The sequence below is a fragment of the Rhinolophus sinicus genome, chromosome 12 (genome assembly GCF_057876585.1).
Source record: "Rhinolophus sinicus isolate RSI-liver-muscle chromosome 12, RSI-T2T, whole genome shotgun sequence".
Taxonomy (NCBI): Eukaryota; Metazoa; Chordata; class Mammalia; order Chiroptera; family Rhinolophidae; genus Rhinolophus; species Rhinolophus sinicus.
Genome location: NC_142512.1, coordinates 23,809,093 through 23,827,448, shown reverse-complemented (window position 1 = coordinate 23,827,448; position 18,356 = coordinate 23,809,093). Strand labels below are relative to the sequence as shown.

Below are 18,356 nucleotides of genomic sequence, written 5' to 3'. Positions count from 1 at the left end.
TCAAATCCCAACTATAATTTACCAGCTGTGTGACCTTGGACAAGTTACTTAACTTCTCTGGGCCTCAGTTCCATCACCTATAAAATGAGAATAATATTATTATTCACTCTGTAAGGTTGTTAGGAAAATTGAAATGAGTTAATATTTGTGAAGTACTTAGAAAAGTGCCTGAGTAATAATTAGGCACTACGTAAGTGTTTGATAAATAAAAAAGAAATGCAGGGAACAGGAGGCACCATCAAACTGCTTTAATTAAACATCTCAAGAGATAAGAGATGGTACTGCATTCGTAAACACGAGCTATTAAAATAGGGTGCTATTAAAAAGTAACATTCAAAGAAGAAGTTTTAAAAACTGGAACTTTAAAAATATGATTTCACACATTTTTTTAAACTCTTGAAAGGATCAAAACTGAGGAAATCTCCTGAAAAAATAAAACAAAAAGACAAACGGAAAATGGAAGAGGAAGAAATATGAAAATGAGAGGGTAAATCCAGGAAATCCAACATCCTACTACTAGGAGTTCTAGAATAACAAAACCGAGAGATGGAGAAGAAGACATTGCCAGAGAAATAATGTAAGAAAAATTCCCAACTGAAACACATAATTTTCTGTATCAAAAGAATTCACCAAGTCCTGTCTGCACTAAGTGACAAAACAACCAGACCACGATGCATCTTTGCAAAATTCAGGCTAACAGAGATAAAGAGAAAATCTTAAAAGTTTCTGGAGAGAAAGAAAAGCAAGTCACGTACCTAGGATCTAGAATCAGAATGGTATGATGCTTCCCAACAGATACAGCTGAAGCCAGAAGGCAATGGCATGATGCTCTCAAATTCGAGGTTGGGGGGTCTTTTCTAGGATAGAATTCTTTTTTAAGTATAGTTGGTATATATTATATTAGTTATAATATTATACTAGTATATTAGTTTTAAGTGTACAGTGTAGTGATTTAACATTTTTATACCTTACTATGTGGTCACCCCCCCCCAATTTTAGTAATCGTCCGTCACCATGGAAACATCACAATATTACTGACAACCTTTACCTTTACCTTTTCTACCCATCCCCCCACCTTCCTCTGCTCTGACAACCATCCCTCTGCTGTCTGTTTCTATGAGTTTGTTTTTATTCTGGGATTTTTTTTGTTGTTCATTTGTTTTGTTTTAATTCCACATAAAATGTCTTTCTCTATCTGACTTATTGCACTTAGCATAAGTGTTTACTTAGTATAAGGTCCATCCATGTTGTCACAAATGTCGAGATTTCATTTTTTATGGCTATATAATATTCCATTGTGTGTATATACCACCTCTTTATCTATTCATCTATTGATGGGCACTGAGGTTGCTTCCATATCTTGGCTATTGTAAATAATGCTGCAATGAACATAGGAGTGCATATATCTTTTCGAATTAGTGTTTTTCATTTTCTTCAGATAAGCACCCTGAAGTGGAGTTGCTGGGTCACATGCTAGATCTATATTTAGTTTTTTTGAGTAATTGCCATACTGTTTTCCATAGTGGCTGTACCAGTTTGCTGACCCATCAACCATGCACAAGGTTTCCCTTTTCTCTGCATCCCTGCCAACACATGTTGTCTGTTGACTTTTCGATAACAGCCATTCTGACTGGTGTGAGGGCTTATCTCACTGTGGTTTTGATTTGCATTTCCCTGATGATCTAAGATAGAGTTCTATATCCAGCAAGCTACAAATGAAGGAAGAAGGTGGAATTTTGTTTCAAATATATTATAATATTCAAATATATTCCAAAACATATTTTTGATGAGAACATTTAAGTTCTACTCGCTTAGCGAATTTCAATTATACAATACAGTGTCACCAACTATAGTCACACTGTTTTACCTTAGAACCTCTGACCTTGTTCATGTTATAACTGAAAGTTTGTACCGTTTTACCAGTCGCTCCCTATCTCCCTATTTCTCCTGATTTCTCTCCAGGCCTTGCCAACCACTTTTTCTACTCTCTGTTTCTATGAGTTTGACCTTTTTTTTTCTTTTTTCTTTTTTGCTGTTTCTGTGATAAGTACCTAGCAAGCTAAACAAATCAATATGCAAAAAAGAAAAAAAACAGGAAGAACAAAATAGTTTCAAAAGAAAAAACAAAGTCATTATATACTACAGGCTGGAGGACAGGCAATATCTACATAGTCATAATTATGTACAAGCTGGACACTGATTTAAACAAAATATCACATAAGTATATAGAGCAGGATGAAAGAAAAGCAAATATAGCAGGACACTTCATATAGTAAGAAGCCTACATTCTCATCTCCATGGTAGGAATTCAGTAGAGAATATCTAAAATTTTTAGTCACCAAGAAATCACTGTCAAACAGTTGATGTTCACGAATATGTGAAAGGAAATACCAGAAGGAACAACTAACACCGCTGAGAGAGTAGTTGTCTCTGAGGAATGGGACTCAGGGGTTGGAGAGAGGTGGAGCAGGAAACGGCAGTTTTTCATTGGCAGCCTGGCAGTACCATTTGGCTTTTTAAATTATGTACATATATTGCTTTGCCAAAAATAAAAATTTAATTTAAAATAATCATACATTTTCCACGTAGCTGGAAGGCCTGAGCAGCTATCAAGGATAGCATGTTTCCTAGCCTCCATCACAAATAGGACATAGCAGGAGGGGATACGGACCGTTGCTATGGTTTCTGCTCCCGGGAAAAACTGGTCATGGTGTGTGGTGCCGAGGACCTCCCCAGAAGGAAGGTGCAGGCTCTGGTCTGAATTCAGAGTCCGGAGCACAGGGACATAGAACAGGCAGCTGCGGTTCTGAGCTCGCCCTCAGAGAGGATCTCGGTGCTGGATACGGGGTCTCCACAGGTGCCAGGGCGTCTGGAGAAATCATGCCGTGAGTCAGAAGTACCGTTGGAATCACACACCCATCCCACAGCCAGAAGAAGCCTGACTTTTGTCATTAAGAGAAGACCTGCTTCATGCATATGCTAAGTGTGGTGCAGGAAATACATGTGCTCTAGTGACAACTCCCAGCCAGGCAGGCAGTGGTCTGAGGGAGAATGTCTGGGATGTAGATCAGACATACCTCAGAGCTCATGTCCACCTAGGGAATCAATCGCCAAGAGCGCCTACTATGTGCCAGGCACTTAGGGATACAGATGAAAGGCCCAGGCCAGGTTTTCTAAGAGTTCACAATTTAGGGACCCTCTCGAGTACTCCTTTTATGTAGTAGAGGGAAGTTCATTGATCCAACAGCTCTCATGTAAAGTGCCTAAGGAGGGCCAGGCATTTGCAGTCTGGTAAGAGGACATGGAAACAATTAAATGTCACCAAGTGCTATGACAGATGGAGGAGAGATAGAGCACAAAGGAAGGGGTCAACAGTTCTGGAAGGGAGGGAAACGGTAACTTGGGAGAGGCCTCAGAGAAGAGCTGAACTTGGGCCTTAGGCCTGTTTGCCAGGTGGCTAGGCAGTGCGTGGGAGTTAGCGAGGGTGTGGGTCATGGGAGGGGCGGTGCCACACAGAGGGAGGGGACCCAGGAGCAAACGCCAAGAACAGCCCTGGCATTCTGGGATAGCAGGATCTAAGGATGGGACCAGCGGCTGGAGAGGCAGGCAGAGGCCAGCTCACCAACAGCTAAAGACAGCACAAGGAACCCACAAGACCTGGTTAAAATCGCGTGATGCAGGTTTTGTCAGAAATGCAGTATCTCAGGCCCCAGCCTGACTGCATTGTAACTGGATCCCCAAGTGACTCACGTGCTACTGACAAGCTCCGATCTAGACCACTGTTTCCCACACTTTGGAAGTATGAGGATGACCTAGTAACACCCAGATATTTCTCAGACATCACCCCCACGTGAATGCGATCATGCTTTTTTACATTCATTGACTGAGAAAATATTCGATAACAAAAAGTTGCTAGGAATTCATTAATGCTTTGAATGATTTTGAATTCTCAGATCACATCGCAATTCATATATGTGATCTGTTCCACAATCTGGTTATACCTAACTTCCACTACACCGGTGTGAGTAAACAGAATTCTTATAAATAGAATCTTAATCATCCACAAACTTCCCCAATAATTTCAGAGACATACAGCATTTCCTGATGGCTTTTCAAGGGTGGGGTCTCCTGTGTGCCAGTTGCCTCCCCAGATTTACCAGCCTTCTTAGCAAATAATTTATAATTTCTGAGCCTGGATGCACTCGGAAAGCTCATTATTTAAAGAATCCTTGGAATAAGTCCTTTTATAATGAGACCAGACCCAATTCCACACACGGTGCCTTCACTAATGTAAGTTTTGTAAATATTCGATTTAGCCGGAATGTGTTAAGTGTAACCACTCTTCTCTGTTGAATTACTAAGACCTAACAAAAACTGCCTCCTTCCCCAACACGGGTACATCACGCCACGGTATACAGGTGCCTCACCTGCATTCTGTCCTCTGATCCTCATGCACTCTTATGACGTAAAGAGCGCAGTTGTATCATTTAACAGATGAACCCATTTAACAGATGTGGTAAGCCAGTCTCTGATATGCTGAGTGCCTTTCCCATGACCTTATGGCTAAAAAGGATTGGAAGTAGGACTTCAATACATATCTTCTGATTTTGGTCCTTGGTTGTTTCCACCAAGAGCTAGTGTTCCTTAAAAATGAAAATAGAAAGGGAAAAAAAAAAAGATGGTTTTTTGTAACACTCGGTCCAACAGAGGGTAGCATGTTTTGCTGTAGCGTGTCTTAGGGCCTTTAAAATGCTAGCGTGCTCGGAGGTTCTGCAGGAGGAGGCTGGGGCTTGCAGCCCTCACCAAGCTTATGTGGGCACTTGATAACTTCTGGATCAGGAGCTGTTGGTGCAAACACTGCTATATCATGCTGCCACCCAGAGCAGACGTAATTGCAGTCCACCCAGCATGGGGACACAGTGTTGATTTTTCTTAGTCCAGAAGCTCACCTGGCCTCGAAGTATCACCTGTGAGCAATCAAGCATGAACATGCCCACCTCTGTGCTGGGTGTGGACTTTCTCACGTAGGCAAGCTATTCAACTGGGCCTGCCTGTCGGGGGAGGGGCAGACTGGGAGAGGAAGACACACATCACGGGATTTCAGCTAGGCAGCTATTTGTGGGTTCTTTGTGTTGTCTTTAGAAAAACCAGACTCCTCTGACTTGATGTGAGTGGGGAACAGCCATGTCTTTTGTTAAGAAATCTCTTTTCCAGGAAACTGAAATGAGATGCAGTGAGGTTAGGAGACGTGTGCCTGATCCTCAGCTCACAGAATTTTAGAGCTGAAATTAACCTGAGAGATCAGCGCCCCCCCTCCCCCGCCCCGCTTCATTTTAACAAAGAGGAAACAAAGGCTCAGAGGCAATATAACTTGTCTGAGGTCACACAGCTATTAAGTGGTGGAGCTGTGAGTCAAATCCACAGCTCTGTGAATTCAGAGCCCATGCTTTTCTTGGTACACGGCCCTTCTCCTCTTCCCAGGGTCCCGACTTAAGCCTGCTTGGATTTCTCTGTGCAATTAAGAGCGTGAGGGACCAAAATGTTAGCTCTAGTCGACCACCCGAACAACATTTGGCAGACCCTGTTTACCAGGCTAGGGCTGGGACCTCAGCCCCTGCCATTGTCACATGATGCTCAGTGAGCTCTGCCCTGAACTCTGAAATGAGGGCAGATAGGCAGCTAAACCCACTGTACATTAAACTATCCTTCCACTTCCGTCCTGTCCAGCTTGGAACCTTATGGGCTTGGCGTCTGGGACCACTGTCTCTTCTAGCCAACCGGCCAAGGACAGAGGAGGGTCAGGAGTCAAGGGACACTGCTTGACATGGGGCCAGTGGCCACGCTCTTCTCTGTGAGTCTCAATTTTCTCACCTGAAAGAAGAAAAGCTAATTGAATTTAAAAAGCGTCAAGGGCTCTTCTAGGTCCAGAATTTCATGTACCCGTGAATCACAGACTCTACGTTTGTCCTTTACTTTCTCCGAGCTTTGGTTTCTTCGTCTGTAAACTGTATATAATATAAAACTTTATATGTATATATATTAAAATTATATATTTTTTAAAAATTATATATAACTATATATTAATATATATTAATAAATATATATTAATATATCAAAAATATATATTATATTAAATATATATTAAATATATATTAAACATTAAATATATATTAAAATATGTATTAATATATATTAAAATACATATTAATATATATTAAAATATATCTTTTAAAATATATATTAATATATATTAAAATATATATTAATATATATTAAAATATATATTAATATGTATATATATATTAAAATGGGGATAGCGACACTTGCCTCAGGACAGCTGGGAGGAGAACCCAGGAAGATGAAATCTAGGAAAACCCCAAAGCTTACCACACATGTGCCAGTATTGTTGTTTGCCACGTAGGGGATTCAAAGCTGAGTGGCCCAGGGTCCGGGCCTACAAGTTCCCAAAGGACCCCGACCCAATGGGGAATGTGACCAGTGACACTAGCAAGGTACAAAGCATTGGAGTGAGGCCAGGTATTAGAGGGCAAAGAGCAGGGCTTTGGATGGAGACTGACGACCAGGGTTCGAGCCTGGGTGTGCTTGGTATGGTAGGGCCAGCTGACTTCTCTGAGGCTTTGTTTCCTTGCCTGTAGAATGGGGGTCTAACGATAAGCCTACCTGGAGGGGTCACTGTGAGGAGTAATGAGATGATCATGTGGCCTCTGAACATATCCCTGCTATCCTTATATAGGTCAAGTGCGTACCTGTGCCAGGGCTGTGGCACCTGCTGTTGCCTCTGCCTGGAATGCTTTCCCTGGGGCATCCCGGCGCTCACCTGCTCACTTCATTCAGGTCACTATGCAAACACCATCACCCTGAAAAACCTGCCCTGATTCCCATGTGAAGAGTCACAGCAGCCCTGCTCTGTCCTGTCGTGCTAGCCTCTTCCCCGCTGCCCTTACCCAGCACTTACCACCTCTGGCCTGATGCTACACTGGCCCTGTTGATTGTCTGTCCCTCCACCAGAGCGTGAGCTCAATGAGGACAGAGGCTCTGCCTGGTTCTGCTGCAGCCCTGCGCCTTGACCCATGGCACATGTTCACGGCAGGCGTTCAGTAGTTACTGCCCCAGGAATGCGGGCATAAACGTGGAACGGTGGAAAGCACCCAGCTCCATGTGTGGCCCTCAGGAAGTTCAGCTCCTTCTTGCTGTTTCTGTGTACTCTAAGGTTTTAGGGAAATAAGAGGAAATGGAGCAATGTGCCCAATTTCTCTCCCTCTTCTCTTCTCTTCTTTCCTTCTCTCCTTCCCTGTCTCTCTGTCTCTCTGTCTCTGTCTCTGTCTCTGTCTCTCTCTCTCTCACACACACACACACACACACACACACTTTTCAGCTCCCAGGAAATTGCAGGGCTATGACACAGCATTGAGTCATTAGTGGCTGCCAGAGAAGCCACTGGAAGGGGTGGAGGGAGAGGGCAGCTGATTGATGGGGCCCCCCCCGCCCCCCCCGCCCCTCCGCCGCTGAAACATGAACCTGAACACTCCAGGCCTTTCCCCCTGATCATGAGGAACAGCGAGACCCAGAAGATAAATAAGTCCCCATGGTAAAGCCACTGTGATTTCATGCTCAGCACTGACCAGGAAGAGAGCAGTCACACAAGACAGTGACACCAGCTGTGCGCCTTCAGGGCAGTGTCACAGGCAGTCTCTGCTGCCCCTGCACAGCCCCCATGAGCCCTGGCCTCAAGCCCCTCCACAGCCACCCACATGTCTGTTATTCACCATCTGCTGCCTAGGCACTGTGGCAGAGGGTCCTGAGCTGGCTCCTGTGGACCCAGCTTGGCCACAAACTCACCACGAGACCCAGACAAACCTGCTGCCCTCTCAGAACCTCTGTGGCTCATCTATAACACCAGGAGGCTAGGATTCTGTGAGTCTCAGAGGTCAGCCATGCAGTTTCACTCACTTCAACAGGCATTTTACTGAACACCTGCGGAGTGCCGGGCATTATGCATGTAAACATAAATACAGCATTGACCCTGTCTGTTCCCAGGGGGTCTCTAAGTGTTAGTGCAGAGGGAGAGAGAGAGAGAGAGAGAGAGAGAGAGAGAGAGAGAGAGAGAGAGAGAGAGAGAGAGAGAGAACCAATTGTGGAAATGGTAAGTACAAGGAATTAGGACACCCAATGGAGGGAAGGCTTCTAGGAGGTGGTGACAGTAAAGCTGATTAAGATTAAGGGTCAACCAGATGGAAGGGGAGAGGAAAGGCCAGCTGAGTTGGAGGGACTAGCATTAGGAAAGAGGAATGTGACACAGCAGCTGATCTAAGTGGGTTGCATGGAAAGCCAGAAACACTGAATTAATGATGATGATGATAGCATTACAGATGAGTGAGCCCTTCTTAAGAAACAGACCTTGTGGTAAGGGCTCCCTGTGCAATGGCAATTGCCCTATGAAGAAGGATCCATTATAATGTTCAAACCCATTCTGCATACTTTGCAGAAAAAAATGAGGCTCCAAGAGATTCAATAACTTGACAAAGGGCACAGAGCTGCAGTTGACCTCACTCTGCCTGACCCAAGAGCCCCAAACATCTAACCAGCTGTCCTAGCCCCTCTCCAGTTCTGACCCACCAGGTTGAAGGGACCTGCGTTGCCACTGTCTTGCATTGCTTGGCTCACTCCTTTGGGAACAGGGCACTCTGTCTCTGGGTGCCAAAGCTCTGTCCCCACCTTGTCCCGACTCAGTGTGGGAGGTGGACGCCCAGAGACTCCACAGACCATGCAGGCAGTTGGCTGTACTGGGGATGATGAGGAGAAGGTCTTGAGCCCCTCCCCATGGAAGCCTGCCTAGGCCAGGCATGTCCCCAAATATACCCCCGCTAATGAGGCCTCCAAAAAAGAAGACTCATGGGGGTCATTTCTACTGGGGAAGGTTAGCATGGAAACAAGAGGACTCTGATGGTCACAGTTTGCATTTTCAGATTCTTGAAGGGGTGTCAAGTGGAAGAGGGGTGGCCCTAGGAGCAGGGGTAAGATCTCTAAGCAGGAAGTTTGGCACATAATAAAAGGATGAACTTGGAAAACCATGGTCTGGCCCTTCAGGTAGTGAGGTCTCCATCCCTAAAAGTGCTCAAGCACAATAATGGCTGTCAGACACAGTGAATGGTGCCACAGAGCACCCTCCTGCTGTCTCTCAGAGGTTAGGTATAGATGCCCTCTGGGGGTTCTACCAATTAGGACCCAGACAGGAAATGAACAGCATCCGGAGCCTGGGTAATACAAGGAAAACTTCTTGAAGGACTGTTTACAAAGATGTGGGCAAGGCTTAGGGAAGGCAATATGAGATGGTGTAGTGTCCAAGGTAATGGGGAGAACCAATACCAACCCTAGGAAAGAGGGCAGCAAGCTGGTCTCAGAACCCAGAGAGAATGCAATATGAAAAGCTCTTCCCGGGCCCCCAACCCAGAGCTGTGGCCTTCCAAGGTGATGTGAAGCTAATCTGCCACGACCCAGAAAATAGAATCGAGAGACTGGATATCCCAGCCTGACCCTCCTCTCTCCTCCAGTTTCCTACCTGGGCCACCCTGGGTTGAACCCAACCAGAAGCCAGAAAACAAGGAAGCCCATCAGTGGTCTCTACAAGTGCAGCTCCCAGGGAGAGAGCACAGTGGAGAAGTTTAGCCAGGGGATGGACAAACAGAAGCTTCCTGCGCTGAGATCACCACCGTACGGCAGGTCTCCCTCTCACCCTCTCCTCTCAGGCTAGTTATCCCAGCTACTGTTATAAAGTCAGATTCGTCCAACATGAAATTGCTTTGTATCAGCTCATCCCTGCCTGAGCCTAGAATATTTCTCCGGATTTTCAGAGCAGCTTCCCTGCCTACTTCTCTCCAGTGTTTATTTCCTCGGCTTGTTTCCTGTAATTTGCAAAGATTAAAGATTTAAGCTTCTTTTATTGCCATGTACTTTCCCTGCCCTGTTATGCATTCTGCCCACAGTTCCCTCCCTGGTTCTTCCCGCAGTGCCCTCAAATATTCTCTGCACCAGCAAAAAACACTCCAAACTGTAGACCTCACCTCGTGCGGCCTTGGCCGTGCCCCTGAAAAATGAAAGAGAGATTCAGCCTCTGTGGGTTGAACGTGCCCTACCACCCTCATCCTGATTCAACATCATCTTTCCTATTAAGCTGTCTGGGTTTCCGCTTGGTCCCAATTAACTAGGTCTCCTAACACTGCGTGTGTAGTGACTTCCCCTTTCTCTGTTCTCTCTCTCGCTCTCTGGGCCTTGGAATCCTGGTGTTCATGATGTGTAAACAAATCCTTCCCTGCACCAGGGGCCTACACTCTTTGAAGCAGCTCAGTGTTGAATCATAGAGTGGTGAGAGGAATATGAGAATGTGAGGAATTCTGTCTAGCACCAATCTGGGTGATTGCCCAGGCAGCCTTCCTGGACGCATGACCTGGGCAGGCCCCATGCTCAGAAGGGCCAACCTCTTGGTTTAATTTCTGCTAGTGCAGAACATTTTGAGTCTTAAAACTCAATGATGTTTTAGTAAAGGGCTCACATTTTCATTTTACACTGGGACCCCAAAATTGTGTGGGTGCTACCACCGTGGTTGCTGCTGTTGTTTTGTGTGCAGCCCACCTGCATCTCAGCGGATGAGACCTCCTGAGTCCTGCGACGTGGGAGGGAGCCTGTTGCTGGGTGGTGTGTGGTGCCGGTGCTTCCCAGGGTCCAGTCAGACTCTGAGCAGACTCCTAGCGGGTCTAAGGGCAGAGAACGGTAGATTCAGCAAAGGACACTTCCTCACTCATTTGCCTCATTCAACAAACAATTACTGAGCTCTGCTCTCTTCCAGGCCCTGTGCTGGGGCTTGAAGGAATGTGACAATGGAAAAGGTATTCCCTCTCTCCAACCCTCATTCAGAACCCCAGAGCTATGAAGCACAGCATCGGCTCACACGAAATAAACCACAGCCCCAGCGGGGTAGAAAGAGTGCTGATTAAGCCAGCACCTAGCCCCTGCTCTGCTCTTGACTTGCTATGTGGCCTTGGGCAAGTCACTTCCCCTCAGTGGACTAGACCGCTACCTGCCCGATGTGTGTGGCCTCAGATAACCCATATCAGAATCCCTGGAATTGCTGATTTCTAGACTCCATCCCAGAGTAACCAAATCCGAATTTCTAGGGTTGGGTCCCCAGAATCGTCACCTAGAGTTCCCTAGGTGATTTCAATGTGCATTCTAGTTTGAGAAGCTCGGTACACGGCCTGAGCCTTTGGCTCTAACATCTATGTTTTATAACTTCAGCTCTTACACTGGGTCTTTAGATACGCACCGATAACATGCCCTGTCCAGGGAACGTGGGAAACAGAGATGAGGTAGGGGGCAGGGCCTAGAAGAGGGTTTTGTTGTCCACTGTCAAACTGCAGAGTAATCCACAGAGGGAAGCCAACGGCAGTTCCAGGAGGGAAGAGAAACAAACTCCAGCTGGAGTTGTAAGACTAAGTGGTGCTTTGGGAAAATCAGGGCCAGACGGGATCACCCACGGCCTCCAGACAAGACACCCATGGGGACAACTGCTTAGGAAAGCCGGGCGGTGGTGTCCTCATCCTCCCACCGCTCTGAGAGGGCTGGGGTCTGCTCACAGCTGGCGTCCTACAACCACACTGCCCAGGAAGGTGGTCACTAGCCACATGTGGCTATTTAAGTGAATGAATTAAAACTGAGTTCAAGACAAATAAAGCAAGGAAAAAGGGGAACTATAGGAGGTGACAGATGTGTTCATTCGATGGGAGAAATCTTTTTACCGTGTATACGTAAATCAAATCATCGCATTGCACACTTTAAATACCTTACAATTTTATTTGTCAGTTCTACCTCAGTACAGCTAAGGGGGGAGCTAATTAGTAAACTAATTAAAATTTCAGTTCCTCAGTTGCAGCAGTCACACTTTGTGTGGTTAGCGGCTACCATGTTGGATAGATAGCACAGATTGTGGGCCATTCCATCTTGGCAGAAAGTTCCACTGAAAAGTTCTAAAGACAGGAGAAACCTCATCCATCACCCTCTTCCACTCATGCCCGTCAGTCGCTGGATGTTTGTAAAGATGCAAGGTTACTTTAGGATTTTACGCTGTTCCTGCCACTTCTGGAATAAACAAACCCTACCCGTCTGATTAGTCTTGGGCAACTCTCACTGACACAGCCGCCGCAGGCTCGTCTGCTTTGCCCATGACTCACAGCATTTCTGACAGAAAGGCTTCCTTTTTCATTTTCCTCTGTAAGCCACAGGACCCCTCCTTTGAGCCTATCTTACTGGCTCTAAGGTGTTTTAAGTCCAGTGCTGTCGCAGGTGCCCAGCTTCAGCTAGCTCTGAAATATACGTTTTGGCATCTCTCCAGTTCCACCCTCTGAGTGTGCGTTCAGTTCACCCATGCACGGGCATCCTGCGCTCCCGCCATCACTCCACGTTCGCTCCTTTCCCCAGCTGAGAGCCTGTTCTTTGGGCGCCTCAGCCTCAACTCAACCCCGTTCATGGGCAGGCCTTAGAAAACACAGCTGCTGAAAGCTGATGGCTCACCCTCCTCTTCCCATCCATCCTTCCTCCCCACAGTCTTCCTCCCCAATTGACAGAGGCAGTGGGTACCGGAACGAATAAGAAGCACTCTCTCCTCTTGAGGCAGTCACCATCGATGGGCGAGAGGGACACAAACCACAGCCACAGGGGCAGGAGTTTGGACAGAGCAGTCTGGGTAAAGAGACCACAGAACTGTTGACTGCTGGAGGGAAGGGGAGGGTGTTTGTGAATCACCTGGGGTTCTCTCCCTCTCCACAAAACTTAGGATGAAAGGCAGAGGGTCTCTTTTGCCTACACCCTGTGTCAGCCACAGGACTCCTTCCTCATCTAGACTATGAAAGGCCTACCTACCCCTCCCTCGAGTCCCTGTCTTCCTACTAAACTATTCTGTGTACCCCCAAACTTGGAATTCTCACTCAGTCCCTGGACCCTTTCCCCTGCCTCGGTCGCTGGTCCCCAGGCTGTTTGTGGGTCCTGCCCGTTTGCCTGGCCCCAGCCTTTCCTTCCTCACCTTTCTCTTCTGTGCCAGTTTTAGGGTGTGTCCCTAAACTCCCTCAATATATGGCCCCAGTGCTGACACATCCCTCCCTCCATCACTCCCTGACATCTGACCTCCATTTCTCCCACCCCCATCCTGCACCCTCTTCCCTCACTCCTTCATTTACCCATCCTGTCCCCACTCTCTTCTTCTAGAGCACTGCTTGAGCTGCACTCTAAATTGACCTTGCGCATTATAAGTGAGTGAGGGTTGAGTGACACATCTTTCCCTCGTTCCTGATGCCTGGCCCTCCATGCAGGACCTTTGAGATCTAGAGAGAAAGCTCAGAACTAGGCCCCAGGATGGTCCAGCCTGTGAGTGTGGTGGTCAGATAAAGGATTCCTACAGGGTGTGGCCGAGGCTTTATCAGGCATGTGTGTGGGATGCAACAGAGCAAGAGGAGTTGCCTTGGATGGGGCTGGGGGCTGAATCTTCAGTGAGGAGTAGGGGGATGGTCAGGGGGACGAGGTAGAAAGACATCCCAGGCAGAAGGACATCGGTGTGCATCTGTGCAGAGCAAGGACCAGTAACAACCAATCCAGGCAGCCCTGGAGGGTTGGACCCCGTAGCACCCTGAAGCAGAAGGCTGCCCAGAGCAGGGCTGGAACAGGGGCGGGGTATGGTGCCTGGGCTCCTTCAAGCACAGGAGAGCGATGCAGGCTTGCATTGTGGAAAGCTCAGTCTGCAGGCTGTTTGGAAAGAGGAAGACAGAGAAGGAAGCCCAATAAAGGCCTACCTATCCCATAGGTGCATTCTCCACCATTCTGAGTGCCAACATAGGATGAACCAGGCATTGCCATCCCATCACCTTCTGCCACCCCTGCCACCTCCCACTGCCAAGGGCTGTTTCTCCTCCTGAAGAAAGGAAGGCAGAAGCTTCTCTTTTAATCGTTCATCTCCTGCAGCTCCAAGGGGCAGACACGTGGCGTACAATACAGGCAAGCCCTGTATTTTTATGTCTACTGCGGTGCTGTATCATCGTATTTTCCTCCTGATCTCCTTGCCTTCAGTTCACACCCGGTAGAAAAGTTAGTAAATAAAATAAAGGTGCTCGATTCACATCATAATCCAATTCTGTAGTTTCGGAGACTGAAGCAAAGTGTTGGCCTAACTAACCCGAATTAGTTTCTGATTGCTACTGAAACAAATTACCACAAACTTAGAAGCTTCAAACAACATAAATTTATTATCTTATAGGTCTGGAGGCCAGACATCCAAAATGGGTCTCACTGTGCTAAAATCTAGGTGTTAGCAGAGCTGTGTTTCCTCTGGAGGCTCTAGGGGAAATCCATTCCTTTGCCTTTGCCAGTTTCTAGAAGCTACCTACAAGGTCTGACAATTAAGTTTGCAAACTCATCCAAGAAAAAGTGCTGCATACCTCATTGCTGAATATCACTATAGTCACCTGCGAAGTACTGCCCTTGGGAAGCTATGCACCAACGCCAGCATCTAGTCCATCCTTCAAAGCAGTTTTGGAACTCTTTTTCTGGAATGGCCATCAGAGCTGTTGCCATATTACCCTTGATGTCCTGAATGTCATCAAAATGTCTTCCTTTCCATATTTCCTTTATCTTCAGGTAAAGAAAGAAGTCATTGGGGGCCAGACCAGGTGAGTAGGGAGGGTGTTCCAATAGTTATTTGTTTACTGGCTAAAAACTCCCTCACAGACAGTGCCGTGTGAGCTGGTGCATTGTCGTGATGCAGGAGCCATGAATCATTGGCAAAAAGTTCAGGTCATCTAACTTTTTCTCGCAGCCTTTTCAGCACTTCCAAATAGTCAACTTGGTTAAGTGTTTGTCCAGTTGGTACAAATTCATAATGAACAATCCCTCTGATAAAAAATGTTAGCAGCATCGTTGCAACAAGTTCTCGAGCTTAATTGTCAGACCTCGTACATCCCTTGGCTCGTGTCTTCTTCCTCCATCTTCAAAGCCAGCAGCATATTTCCATTCTTTCTCTAACGCTGATCCTCTTGCTTCCCTCTAACAAGGACCCTTGCGATTACATTGGGACACATGAATAATCCAGGATAAGCTCCCCATCTCAAGATCCCTAACTGCATCACATCTATAGCGCCCCTTTGCCGTGGAAGGTAACATATTGAGAGTTTCCAGGGATACGGAGGTGGATGTCTTTGAGAGCTTTTATTCTGATAACCACATGGCCCCTCTGGCATCCCTTGGAGCTTTTCAGTCCCAGGACTCCATAAGCATCTGTTGTCTGACCCATGGTTCTGTCCATTTTTGTTCTTTCAGAGGAAACGACGTTTGAAGCAGGAGTGAAAGTTCAGATCCACAGTCAGTCTGAGCCACCTTTCATCCAAGAGCTGGGCTTTGGGGTGGCGCCGGGATTCCAGACTTTCGTGGCCACACAGGAGCAGAGGGTAAGTTCCGGGGCTCCCTCAGTTGGTGGTTCTCGACTTCTCCTGATCACGTGCAGAGGTATTAGGAGGAGGAATGGGGTTCCCATTCTGGAAGGTTCGGGAGGCTGGAGCACAGCTGAGCTCAGTAAAGGGACTCACCTTGAATGTGGAGAAAGTGTCGGCTATCTTCCGTAACCCAATTCTTCAGTGCCATGTGTCGGGTCCTAAAATTGGGTGTAAAAGAAATCCAGCTTATTTTCTTTTTTCACTGAATTGGTTGGGTTGTTTTTCCCCCCAGAACATTCTGGGGGGAAAAAAATATTGGGGAGGCGGTGGGTTGAGCGGACAGTGGATGCTAAAAGAAACTGCTAACCAGGGTTTGACATGTTTTATCCTGTGTGTTAATATCATTCAAAGTGGCCGGCAAAAAGGAAAAGGGAGGGGGCGTCGTTCTCTCGTAATAGAGCTCACGTGGAAGGAGGGCTCTTGCATGTGCTCCTGCCTGCTGGCTCTGATTCAGCACCAGAGAAGGGACCAGGTCTGCCGTGTCCACGCTTCATGTCAATGGAGTGAGGATTATTACGAGTCTCATCTTAGAAGGGAGATGTTCACGAATTCTCCGGAGGGAGCGAGTCTCAAAGCAGGACTGCAGAGAGGGACCCTTTCTTTCTCTTATCCCCAGTTTGCCTAAAACAAAACTGGAGAGACTATGACTCTGAGGGAGGCCTACACCACCTCATCCAAGACAATTGGCCCTGGGAGGCCTGGGGCAAAGAGCGAGGTTAGTGAGTGGTAGGAGGTGCCTGCTGCCAGGCGTGAGAAAGGGAGAATCAGGGAGAACAGTGAAGGAGCGCTCAGCAAAGAGATACCCTCGTCACTTACAAGTTGAGCTCGTTTTGAAAATTTGACTCAAATGTCATCTTCTGTCTAGTACTGCCCACAGCTCTTCAGCCATTTTATAAAATAATATTCCGTAGTAGAAACTGGTTTTAAATCTGTCACGCGCTATATTTTTGAATCTCTGGGAACTGTGCCCCGTACTTAATGACTGGGAAGTGGGTAAAGACCAAGGTCAGCCTCCACTGCAACAGGTAGGGGGTGGGATGGCGGCTTTGAGGCAGAGGCAGAGGAGGCTGGGAGGTTGGCCCAGCCTCTCTGGGCCCCTGAGACTGAGACAGGGAGTGTGAGCAGAAATGGAGCATGCAAAGGTGTGCAAAGTGGGAACCGAACTGTGCACCCAGAAAAGCCTCATCCTTAAGGACAAAGAAGGAGGGCACGAAGCAGAGACAGCAAGGAGCCAAGTTCAGAGCTGAGGATTTGAATTAGAAAAATAGTCTCGGGATGTCAAGTACAGCATAGGGAATAGAGTCAATAATATTGTAATAACTAACGATGTATAGTGCCAGGTGGGTACTAGACTTATCGGGAGGATCACTTCGTAAATTATATAGAAGTTTAACCACTATGCCATACATTTTGAAACTAATATAATATTGAATGTCAACCATAATTGGAAAAAAAATAAAATAAAAAACAAAAGCATGAGAACGCGCCTAACAAGGCAAGGAGTGCTGTGCCAATGGACCGGCAGTCTGGGTGAACCAGAGTCCGAGCTATTAGCCAAGGTGTGACAGCCAGCCTCTGAGGACAGTCAAAGACAAACCAAGCTGGACACTAGTTAAAGTGCCAAGGACAGATTTTAGTCAGTAATATACTTATTGCAATAGGAAAGAGGATTCAGCGTGAACTGAACTCAACATCAATTAGGACAGAGGTGACGAGGTGTTTTAAAAGGAGAATCGGGGAGGAAGGCGGGGGACCAGAGAGACTCTGGCAGAGTCAGGGACGTGCAAAATTACTAAGAGTGGAAAGGACAGCTTGGTCTGTGTGAAAGCCATCTGAGTTTGCTAACGGGCCCTTTCCCAAGGTGGGCTGCCATCCTCGCACAAACCCACGGAGACGGAGGCCCGGTCTTCCTTCAGGTTCTCACAGGAACAAATAGTAAATTCTCTGGGCAGCTCTGAGTATTCTCAGGCAGGGACTTAAAGGGGCAGTGGGGGGTGGAGGGTGGGGCAGAGTCATCCTAGGGGATGTGGCTTTGAGCTCTTAGAAACTGTTCATGTTTGTTCAGGTCTTTATAGGCCTAGTTGAGAAGGCCAGATAGCATTTGGTCAAGGAGCGACTCTTTGTCAGTCCTTCCATCTGAGTGTTGTGGGAGTAAACCCTCCTTCTTTTCAAAGACCCAGGCATGGATTAGACTTGTTACTAGCTGTGTACGTGAATTCCTGGACGCTCTAAAGGCAAATTTTCGACTGGGCTTCCAAGGCCAACCTGACTTTGGGGTTTGTTGGCTGTAACTGCCACCCCCGTCATGAATGACTTACTGCATTAGCACACAGGGGAAGTGAGCAGCATTCCTGGAAACCCACAGTGTCACTTGGTCCCCGCTTGTGAAGGTTGGAAAGAAGGGAGCTCTTTGTAGGCTGCTGTTGTCATCAGCCTGTGAAATGTGCTTATTCCTCCCCCATTTCTACCTCCCCCCGTCCCCCCCCCCCCTGAGTGACACGGAAGAAATTTCTGGGCTGGGTGGGAAGTTGGAGCTGATGAGTTCGAATAATCCTTCAGTCTCTTTCTCTTCCCCGTGTGAAACAGAGGGACTCCCCATGGTGAGCAGGAACATAACCCATTCCAGGCTTCTGAGGGCAAATTTCATTGTTTGCTTTGAAGTCTATCGCAGAAAATCAGCCTCATTTATCTCCGTATTGGTATGATAATTATAACTAATAATAAGATATTTGGTTAAACATTTTACAGTCTTCAAAGCATTTCCGCATGGCTCATTTTATCATTTCATTCATATTAATAGAGAAATAC

At 46.8% G+C, this 18,356-nt stretch overlaps 1 protein-coding gene across 5 annotated transcripts in view; it reads left to right on the top strand.

Annotated features, from left to right (window-relative positions):
* ASIC2 (acid sensing ion channel subunit 2) overlaps positions 1 to 18,356 on the top strand; it is a 965,493-nt gene that overhangs the window by 890,066 nt on the left and 57,071 nt on the right. For all 5 annotated transcript variants that reach the window (XM_019732608.3, XM_074319706.2, XM_074319708.2 and 2 more), the window contains exon 3: positions 15,376 to 15,503. In XM_019732608.3, coding sequence (XP_019588167.1) covers positions 15,376 to 15,503 — 128 coding nt within the window. The remainder of the gene's footprint in view (positions 1 to 15,375; positions 15,504 to 18,356) is intronic.